The sequence below is a fragment of the Pithys albifrons genome, chromosome 15 (assembly GCF_047495875.1).
Source record: "Pithys albifrons albifrons isolate INPA30051 chromosome 15, PitAlb_v1, whole genome shotgun sequence".
Classification (NCBI taxonomy): Eukaryota; Metazoa; Chordata; class Aves; order Passeriformes; family Thamnophilidae; genus Pithys; species Pithys albifrons.
In genome coordinates, this window is record NC_092472.1 from 7,896,012 (window position 1) to 7,907,175 (window position 11,164).

General features: G+C 49.7%; 1 protein-coding gene across 6 annotated transcripts in view; it reads right to left on the minus strand.

Annotated features, from left to right (window-relative positions):
• Positions 1 to 10,658, minus strand: part of TCERG1 (transcription elongation regulator 1) — a 29,680-nt gene extending 19,022 nt beyond the window's left edge. For 2 of the 6 annotated variants that reach the window (XM_071570670.1, XM_071570669.1), the window contains exons 1-6: positions 10,564 to 10,658; positions 9,578 to 9,803; positions 6,777 to 6,929; positions 6,370 to 6,607; positions 3,598 to 3,840; positions 3,174 to 3,290 (exon numbers count right to left, since the gene is read on the minus strand). In XM_071570670.1, the coding sequence (XP_071426771.1) occupies positions 3,174 to 3,290; positions 3,598 to 3,840; positions 6,370 to 6,607; positions 6,777 to 6,929; positions 9,578 to 9,803; positions 10,564 to 10,640 (1,054 nt within the window). In that variant the 5' untranslated portion in view covers positions 10,641 to 10,658. The remainder of the gene's footprint in view (positions 1 to 3,173; positions 3,291 to 3,597; positions 3,841 to 6,369; positions 6,608 to 6,776; positions 6,930 to 9,577; positions 9,804 to 10,563) is intronic. The other 4 variants (XM_071570672.1, XM_071570671.1, XM_071570674.1 and 1 more) reach the window with 2 other exon arrangements.
• Positions 10,659 to 11,164: the final 506 nt, after the last annotated feature.

Below are 11,164 nucleotides of genomic sequence, written 5' to 3' on the forward strand. Positions count from 1 at the left end.
AACGGATAGGAAGCATGTTGGAAAGCTGCCATGGGATGTCAGCTACCACGGGGTGCTACGGACTTCCTGCCACAATTTGGAATGCCATTTGCAGCTGGCAGAGGGGGAGCCTCCCGGCAAGAAAATGCAAATTACTTTTGCTCCAACATTTTATGTTACATCAAATATCAAACTAATTTTAAGCTGCAGCAACAGTCTCTGCCTACGTTAAATCAGCTGTTCAGCAAGTTACTGGGATGTCATTAAAAAGAAAAAAGGTGTTTCAGTGAAGACTCAGGGGTTTAAGTTCAGCCCATGGGGAATGCAGCTCTCCTTATAGGACAGTACCACGGGAAACTATCCCAGTACCGGGGCTGCTTGCACAGGCAGCCTCTGCTGGGGCAGACCCAGAGGGAGCAGCAGCACAGTGAAACTCAAAGGCTTTGCTGTCCCCAGTCTACTGCTGTACTGAGAGAGCAGGGTAAGGGTGGGTGCACAGATTTGAACTAGCCAGAGCAGTGAGAAGGGGTGACAGCCAAGTGCAACTCAGAGGGAAAGCTGAGGGTATGAGGATCGTTACAGAAAGGCTGCAGGTGGAAGAAAGGGGGTAAAAAGCAATGACGCTACAGACAGAAGTACATAAAGCTGCACTAGGTCAGGGGCAGCCCAAATTTTCTTTATTTTAGATTATCAAGAATGGCACAAGCTAGAAAATACTTTAAAAGCTGTAATTTGCCCTCAGAAAGGTGGCACCATGCACTGGTCTGCTCTCCAGCTCAGTAAGACATGACACAGAAAAGTACAAAGAGGAAAGCAGCTTATCCTCTTTGATCAGGCCAAAAATTAGCAGGAAATTAGACAGGGATAGGGGGAATGCATTTCCAAAACCTCCATTTTGGGTGTGGAAGGCAACTATAGAAATTCTCTCTGGTTGGTCCAGTCTGGACACTCAGAAACTGAAATACTTCAGAAACCTCCCCTTCATCATTAGAGGTGGGAAATGCTCCAGTGGAAAGTGAAATTAAACCCCTGTGCTTATAACCAAAATAATTTCTGTGTTTGTTCATTAGAGAGCCTATGTGGAAAGCATACATAAATACTGCCAATTTATTTAAAAATATATTTGTGAGATGCTAGACTAGAATCGCAATGTTCTTTAGTAATGATTTCAATGAGAAAATCCCAAACTAGTTTTATTTAATAAAGTATGAATTGAGACATAAACACATTGACTTAAACAGCACTAATTGAAGTCTTCATCTAAACTGGGGGAGTGGTCATGTTATGTATTTGACAATGGACCTGCAAATTCGTTTTGTTAAGGAAGTTACAGCATGTCTCCAAGGTGGGTCAGTATGAACAGCACTGTCTGCAGGGTGCTGGAGTCAGGGATGCTGCAGCGCAGGTAGGACTGAGCAAACACCCAAGCTGTTTCCTCTGCCAAGGTCATTCCCAAACATACAACTGACTCAGAACGGAGGAATTGAGAGAAAGCAGACTTACTTTTTAAGATCTGAGGTTATGAGATATCACTAATGAATTCTTCCCTTGCTCTGCCTTACTGCAGTGTAACAGAGATCAACCATGAAATGACTGAACAGTGGGATTCCCATCATCTCTGTCCCTGTGACTTCAAATCCCCTGGCTGATACCACACCTAGTGCTGCATGTCCCTAAACAATCTAAACTCCACAAGTCCTTCTGACATCACCTGATATTGCCATGAAGTGATTTTGACTTCTATTTCTTGTTCCTGTAAGAGCTTTTAAAGGTTTCTTTATCTTTTACAGTGTTTATAAACACTCACAACCAACTCAAGTTAGAATTAGCTGAAAGTGGACAGATTTCATTCTGTAATCAGGTGAACAGACAAATCAGACCTGCTACTTGAAGCAGCACTTCGCTGCCAGGTTCCTTCCTACATGCTGTGGGTTCCACCTGAGCCCAGCTTGCTGGGAGAACTGGTCAGAGCCAACACTTGTTAATAGGGAAGTTATGAAAAAGTAATTTTCAAAAATGAGTTTCAGGAGATCTGTATTCTTGCTCTGTATTTGCTCCTGTACTGCACAACTTTCAAACCTTTTTGACTGAGAGCTCATGAAAAAGCCCAACCCAGGCTCACACCCAGTGCCTCCATTTCCACTGGTACTCTTGTCCACTGCTCTGACCACCCCCACTTTACCTGACAGGTCACACTTTTGTAAATTATATCCCTCACAGGTGGGCAAGGACCCTTCACTCCATGCTGACCCCTTGCTGCCAAGGTCAGAATTCTCAGTTCAGAGGATTCAGCTGACTACCTTTAAGGCTTGACCCATTTTACCTTCTTCCAAAACTTACAAACATACAGACTTCTCCCTTTACCCTTTATCCATTTGTATTCAGCCCTGAGTATCACGTTTAGGATAGTATTTATTTCCTGGCTTAAAACAATGAGTCCTACACTGTGATTTCCTTTTCAAGCAGGACAGATAAAAGTAGCTTTGCTCCGTTATTTTAGAAGACTATTTTAAAACCAGAGGTAGCTAAAAGCTGGTGTTCTTTTCTGGTCAGCATTTTAACTGCTTTCAGGTTTATTTCCCTTACCAAGGCAGTGTTCTGAAGGGTTCCTTTTCATCCACCCAATTCAGTGGAAGGTGAAGGCTTCCCTCCACTGACACTGGGTGGCTGCATTAGGAGGACAGCAGGGACATCACCTCACTCAGCTTATAAGAATATTCAGAAACAATGGATGTTTCTTTGCCATTCTTAATCAGATCCAATTCTTAACTTGGATCCAATATAACTGCAGTCTCCAACCTCCCTCTGCAACACAAAATTGACAGCTCTTGGTGTATGTTTAATGCTACTGTGCACTAAAACACATCAATTTGGTACTAGAACAGGATCTCATCTGTACCCATGCAAATCAAATGTGGTGTGTAAGTACCAAGTGGCGTTAGTAACATCCTGGGAGGTCCTCTGCAGCAACTACAGACAGCAAGTGAGACCAACATTTTGCCAGTGTAAAATTCCTTCCTTAGTTATCTAAGTATTTCATAAAAACTCAGGAAACTGATTTACCCATAAGTATTGTGCTGCCATCTAAGATTACTTCTCAATGGTCTTTAAACCTAAAGCCTGTGAATAACACCCTGGCACAGTGAATGCCTCATTTTGGTCCTCAGGTCACACCTCAACACTCATCGTTGTACCTGATGGCTGCAGCCTGTGAGAACTGGGAACACCTGACATCACTGGGTCATGATTTCCATGGTAATTCTTCCTGCTCATCCATGTCCTAGTAAGTATTTGTGCACAAGACTTAAGGTCTAAATCAAGTAAGTAGAAAAAAAATCATAGCAATATTGCAATTAGTAAAATATAGTGCTCAATATTCTGATTTAAACATTACATGTTTAAATGCAGCTGTTTTCTGCTAAGTATAGCAAAGGACTAGAAGTCAAAAAATTTTATGTTCTTTGTTAATTTAAAAAGTCTGTCTGCTAACCCTGAATTCTTTCAGAAATACTCTGAGGAGAGGATCCAGGCAAGTTCTGTACACAGTGGACACATGAGTGCAAACAACTGACAACATGGACATGTAGCAGACAAGACAATTACAGTTTGCCAATTTACCTGGAAGTGGAATAGGCATGCCAGGAAGGGGGACACGAAATGGAGGTACCATTACTGGTGGAAAAGCAGGAATTGCTTCAGTTGGTTGAGGTACTGCATGAGGAACTGCAGGAGGCAATGTCTGTGGGACTGGCTGGGGTACAGTCTGCACAGGTGTAGCAGAAGGAGCAGAGGTTGAAACACTGACTGATGGTGTGGCAACTGTAACACCCGAACTCGGGGTCTGGTCTTGTGTGGTAGGTGCTAATAAAAAAACACAAAGAACACCTTGTATCTTAGTCACTGCAATAAATCGCTGCAAACATACTGGCGCTCTGTTTCCCCGTACATAACAGATATGCTCAGATATAACCAGCACCAAGACACTCCTGGACAAAAAATACTTTGCCTTCTCTGGAACATTAAATATACTCAAAGGAAGTCAATTTCCAATTTCACTTTGTCCCATTCTTTACACCTAACAAGTCTCTACAGCAGTCGCAAGTGTTTTAAAGGACAAATACAGCCTGAAATGAGGGTCTACTCTGTATTCCTGTTCAGAGAAACAAAAAGGGAAGGTTACAGAGTTTCCAATGGCAACTGACTGCCCTCCTGTTACATGAACACAGGTTCTGCTTTTAACAGCAACACCTGCATGACAGCAGTCTGCCTAAAATTATGTTCAGCTGCGACCCCAGAACAGGAAAATATCAATAAAAATGTGTAAATAAGCAAGGAAAAGGAAAGTACTTTTGTTCAGCAGCTGCAATAACTTTCTTGGTCTTCAGTGCCTCCCAGTGGGAAAACATGCGACTGGCATTCAGTTCCATAATCCCTGCAGCAGGACTGAAACCATCCCTTAATTGGGAGCAAACACCTCACAGCATGGGCTAACAGGGACCACAGACAAGTCTGCTTAAATTTCAAATTCACTCTAAGATTTGGTGCAGGGGAGGAGGGCAAAAGAAGAAAACAAAGAAACCACACCAATTTATGGCCATATTCCAATAAGCACACCATGCATTTTTTACCACTACCAGAAACATTCCAAATAACATAACAGCATTAGCATATTTAATTAAAGATTTTTTGTCTTTTGTTAAGTATTTCAGAAAGGGGAAAAGTTCTCAGCAGTGCCTAACATTTAGGGAAACAGAGCAGACAGTCAGTATGTGATTTGTAAGACTTAAGTCAAATCAGTACCAGGCAAGAATGACGCTCAGCCAAAGTCCCAGGTTTTTTTAAAGAGAGTTATAAAATTATTTTAAATTATAAAATTTCATCACCTAGGCACAGACACCAACAGTAACAGTTCTTGTAAGCAAAGACAAAGTTTAGCAGATAGAACAGGTAGAAGTGGAACAGATTCTCAGCATTCAATATAAGGAAATTTAAGTTCAGAGAAGGTGCATAAAAGTGCTCTTTCCAAAGCAGGATCAGCTCTCCAAAGCCTGACATTGGGTTAGGAGCTAACATCCATGTCCCACCTGACTCATGTTACTCAGCACAACAGTTAGAGCAGACCATACCTCGACAAGCTACTGAACACAGCACTGAGTTACCTTTCCAACTAAACAAAAGCCCTAAATAGCTTTGAGCAATACAAGTTCTTTGCTGCTCTAATGATGAGTTCTCCCACCAGTCTCAATGAAAACAGAATTTGAGGGTGACCCAAATCTTTACTCCCCTTTCACGTACATAGATTCTAAAGTTTGGGTTAAATGGTGAGTTAAGCTTGACTTGTCTCAGCTGCTACACAAAAAAGAGGAATTTCAGAGGATGCAACTCTATCCCCAGTGGAGTTGGAACAGTTCCCCTTCCACATACTCTCTGGCCTGGCTCAGTGCACACATCTGAGTCAGAGAAACTACAACACCCAAGGCTGTCCCAGTGCTGGACTCCTGCTCAACACCAGTGTCTGTCAGTGTCACTGCATGCAGGCAGGACACTCTCTGAGCTGCTCTTTCCCCAGCACACCTTGCTTTGGGCACAGGAGGTGACCTCAGTTTGCTGCTGACACACTCACATGCAAACAGACTCACAGTAGGTAACACATCTCTGCCGAGATGCACCCGAGGCTCCCAGGCAGCACAGATGGGACAAAGTGCAGTGCCAACCACACTTCTGGGTGCACAGCCATGCATTATGTGCTTGCTGCATAAACTCAGTGCCCTTCCTTCAGCTGGAAAACCCTCACAAGCAAAGGCTCAGCCCATGGAAGCAGCACTAATCTCCACACTATTACTCAAACGTCATGAGTGAACAATAATGGCTCTAAGGACTTTTTGTGCAACTCTAGAAAATAGGAACTGAGGAGGCTTAGGCAGAAGAATAATGCTAATAAAAGTAACACACCAAAGCAGCTCTATTCTGACATCAACCAATGCTCACAGCCCAGCAGCTCTCAGAAACCCGACCTCCTGCAGCAAGAGATGCCACGGAGAAAACTACAGCTAAACTCCTACCTCAGATCAACTGTTCCTTTGAAACACCTTTAAAACCAATTTATCTCTATTTATAGTCAAAAGGAAATAGATGCGTAATAGCTCTGAGATGATGTGACAACAGCAGGAGTAAAATATACAAAGACCTGAAGAACTATTTGAGACTGGGGGTGGAAAATGTTTGCATGCAAGGTCCTTCTGGATTAAACACCGTACTTTAAATTCACACTTCACTTCATGCTGAAACAACTTCCTCCTAGACAGCAACTTTTTGCTGGAACTCCCCATGCAGCATCCCCCACCACCTGCTCCCCCCACTGCAAGGCCCAGGACACCCACAGGTACTCACTGGAGTTGGTCTGGGACACTGAGGTGGCTGTGGTGGTGGTGGAGGTGGTGGAGGACTGTGTGCTGGAGGAGGTGGATGGTGAGGCTGCAGATGCAGGGCTGCTGGTGGTGGGGGTGGAGGCCCCCATGGCCTGAGCCTGGGCTGCCAGCATGGGCGTCAGTTCCGACTGCTGGATCACCTTCACCCCATCCGGCTTCGTCCAGGCCGACTCGCGCGTGCGCGCGTTGTAGAAATACACCTGACGGGAGAGCAGCCCCGTCACCCGTGGCTCGGCTGCCGGGAGCGGCACAGCCAGCCCAGCTCCTCCAGCCTTACAAGGAACAGGGGCACAGACAGGAGTGTGGGATTCCAGTGCCCGACTGCATGGCCAGGGGCTCACAGTGGGACCACCCCAGCACCCATCTCACCTTCCCATCCGGAGTTTTGTTCTCTACCCAGATCTCCTCAGCTGGGGGCATTGCTGGTGTTCCCGGCGCAGAGACCGGTGGCATTCCTGGAGGGAACATCATACCAGGAGGTGGTGGCATGCTACCCATGGGAGGAGGCATAAATGGTGGTCTCTAAAGGCATATAATAACAATAATGATCATAATGACAACAACAATATAATTTCTAAGCAGTTTTCCTTTCTTAGAGCACCAACAGACAGTACACCGGCAGTAAGGATAACTCTGCCAGGCTTGAGACATTCTCTAATAATCCAATGCTCCCAGCTCAGGGAATGTGCTTCCTGCCAACTGTCCGCCTATGGCAGAACAGTTGCAGCCAGCACTTCACTTCTGAGAGGCAAACATTACTGGATCTGAAAAAGGTGGCGTGAAGAGAAACGTAGTGAAAAAAAAGTCCTCTCCTGAAAAGTAGAAACTATCTCAGTGCAAGGAAGAGAAAGAAAGAGCAGTTTCTGAATAGCTACTGCTCAGACATCCCCATTTGTGACCCAAATACCCCACTGAACAATTATCTAATGACCCTCCCAGGGAAGAAATGTTAAATGAAAAGATAGATTACAAGTAAGAGTCCAATTTGTTAGCATAGTTGAGCAGTGGGTTACATTGCAATACATCTAAATTTCCCATTAACTAAAACTCTAACTAGTGCCAGTTACAATAAAAATACACAGGTATAATTACATATTCATTATTGCCTTGTGATAAGGAATTCCAGCTTGCTCTGCACACCACAGTTACCTGAAAGCCTCAACACATGTTTGTAATTCAAAATATGTTCAGTTCTTTTATTCTACTTGCGTATTTGGACAGCTTGAAATTCCCTGTGCACAAGTACCATGAACACTTCCCTATGAAAGGACAGTTGACACAATTCACTGGGTTCTTACAACTTACACTGCAAACACCTACAATACAGCCCTAATTACCTCTATCAGTACAGCTCTAAATGAAGTTGTGATTCAAAAGCTTTGCTCTCCAGTGAGAGCCTTGAGCTCTGTGCTCACCAGACACCCAGAGGGCTCTGCTGGGGCTGGGCCAGCCCAGGACATCCCATGGCACAGGGAAGAGGTGGCTTGGTGCCAACCTGCATACATGGGCCCTGAGCTGCACCCCTGCACCCAGAACTGGAGCTGTGCCCCTGAAAGCTTCCAGTGCTGCCATGTCCTTGGCTTCTGTCTGCATTTGGCTTTTGTTGGAAGTTTCCCTGAGATCCAACTTTCTGCTCTAAGAGTGATCTTTTAAACTGCTCTTTAAATCCATGTACCAAACTAGTAACAATTATTTGTTCCAAATATTACTCTAAAGGAAGTTAAGAGTGCACACACAAACAAAAGAAGCCCTCAAGGCAACTCCAGCCTGCCTTCCTACCTTGTTCCTCCCCTCAGCTCCAGCACCTGTGACACAGTGAGCTTTCTTTCCTGCTCTACAACCTCTGTGAAAGATCCAGTGAAGTTCACTTTGCACATACTGCCACTGCTGTCCCCAAGGCAGGAGTCACACCATGTGGGCAGCTTGTGTCTGGTGCACAGCCAGGGCCTCAGCACATCCTGAGCCCTGCTCCAAGCACAGCTACCCATGTTCCTACCACGGACCTCATATCATCCTGTCTGCAGGGCAGGGCAGATCCCACATGTCAGTGCAGAGCAGAGCACAGTGGTGGCACAGCCTGAGACACCCAGCCTTGCCTGGTGCTGGTGAGGAGCTGTGGAACTCCCAGCCTGGCACAACAAACCAGCCCTGTGTGACACTGGGAGCAGCAACACCCTCAGGATGTAAATCAAACACAGAAATCAGAGACACCCATAGCCAGGCCTGGGATCCAAAGTAACTCTGGCTGGTTCTCCAAACTGCAATTACAAGTAGTGGATTTAATCCATTATTTACACCACGTGGTACCATTCAGCTCCTCAGCCCACACAGCGCTTACACCGCCCTAATGGCATCACACCCCCACATGGCAATTAAAATAATCCATTTCTCACACAAAGGCCTTGTCCCTTACAAAATATCCAGGTCTCTGAAAAGAAAAAAAAAAGACCTTAAACCACCCATCAGTTTAGCATTGCCTTAAGGAGCTGTGCAAAAACTCATTTGCATACCACAGATATGCAGTGGTAAATGACACCACACCTCAGCCTTGTGTTCTCCTCACGTCCTACCCTGTTGTTTCACCCATTTGAATGTCTCTTTTTGAATGTCTACTTTTTGTATTTTTCAGAATCACACAATCACTGAAGTTGCAAAATATCTCCAAGATCATCAAGTCCAATCTGTGACCCATCACCACCTTGTCAACCAGACTAGAGCACTGAGTGCCACGGCTTGAAAACCACCAGGGATAGGAACTCCATTACCTCACCACGTAGCCCCTTCCAATGCCCGACAACCCTTTTAGTGAAAAAATTCCTCATGATGTCCAACCTGAACCTCCCCTGGCACAGCTTGAGGATTGTCCTGTCCCTTGTCCTCCGGTAGCAGAGAGCAACACCGCCCCCCCCCCTCCTCCTGTTAGGGAGTTGCAGAGAGCAAGAAGGTCCTCCCTGAGCCCCCTTTTCTCCAGGCTGAGCAGCCCCAGCTCCCTCACTCACGGTGCTCCAGACGATTCCCCAGCTTCACTCCCTTCTCTGGACACACTCCAACCCCTCAATGTCCTTCCTGAATTGAAGGGCCCGAAACTGAACACTTCCACGTGTGAAAACAAACAGGAAAAAAATCCCTAAATCCCACTTAAACAATGCAGGAGAATCCCCGTTCCTCACCTGCAGGTGCGGAGGCCCCATGGGTGGGGGGATCCCCCCCGGCGGTGGCATCGGGGGCATGCTGGGGTCGAAGGGGGGGCGGCCGAAGGGGGGCCGGGGTGGCGGGGGTGGGCCCCGCATCATCCCGAAGGGAGGCGGCGGCCGCAGGAGGGGCGGGGGGCCCCGCAGCACCGCGCTGGGCGGGGGCGCGGGGCCGCGGAACCGCAGCGCCTGCTGCTGAGCCATCCTGGGGAGAGAGAGAGGAGGACACGGGGGACACGGGTCACTGCCGGTCGCTGCTGGGCTGTGGGAAAAGCAGCGCTGACTGTGAACAGCGAGAAACCCCAACAAACGCCAAAAAGGGTGTGAAGCACCGCCAAGTTTGAGTGAGTAGAGCTAAGCTTGCAACTACTTCGAAAGATTCCTCCCCTTCGCAATTCAAGGTTATTGCTTCTCATCTGTCAGTCTCCGCTCGTGGGCACGGACACCCAGAGCCGGGACGGGGCCGCAGGCACCGGGAACCTGCCCGAGCTCCGTCACCACAACCTGCCTGCGGGTCCGTCCCGGGCCCCTCCAGCGCGGCCGCGGGTCGTGCCCGCGGGGGTGTCGGTTCTGCCGCTCCAAGAGCTCCGGTGTCCCCCGCGGGCGGGTCCCGCAGCAGGGCCCGGCGCCCGGCACAGGAAACATCGTCCCCGCCGGGCCCGGCCGGCGCTGCCCCGCGGGAGCGCTCCCAGACGCCGGGAGCGGCCCGGTACGGAGCGGGCATGACTGGGGATCGGGCATAGGAGAGCTCACAAGGCGATGACCGGCAACACGCACGGTCTGTCCGCACCGCGAGGGCACCCGGTGCCACGCTCGGTGCGGCCCCGGCCCGCTGACTGAGGACAGGGCCCGTCCCGCCGCACGCGGGGCCGGGAAATGGAGGCGGGAGCGGTCCCGCCGGCCCCCTCCCCGTCCCATCTCCATCACCATCCCGCCCGGCCCCGGCGCGGCGCGGCCCGCGGTACCGCAGGTCTGGACCGAAGCGCTCTCCGGCCGCCGCCGCCGCTTCCCCGTCGCCGCCGCCGCCGCCCCGCTCCGCCATGGCCGCCGCCGCCGCCGCGCGCACCCGCCCCGCCCCGCGCGCGGCCCCGCGCCGTCCCATTGGCCGCGCCGCACGCCCGTCAGCGCGCGCGGGGGCGGGCGCGCCCCGCCATTGGCTGCAGCGCCCGCCGGCTTTGAATGGGGGGAGCCGGGCGCGCCGCGATTGGCTGCGCGCGGGCGGCGCGCGCCGCTCCCGGACCGGGTGGAGGGTCACGTGAGGGGCGACCCGCGGGAGTGGCGGGGCCGGGGGAAGAACCCGGAAGTGACTTCGCGCCGTACAGGGTGGGGGGAAGCGCGGCCAGCGGGGGCGTCCTGACCCGTGACGTCACGGGGCTCCGCAGCCAATGGGCGGGCCCGGAGCGGGGAGCAGGGTGGCCGGCAGGGGGCGCTGTGCGGCGCGGGGAGGCCGTGAGGGAACCCCGGGGACGGGGACGGGGAGAGGGACCGGGAGGGGCCCTCGGGGCGGGCCCGGGGCGAGCACCGGCACCGGCACCGGCACCGGCACCGGCACCGGCACCGGCACCG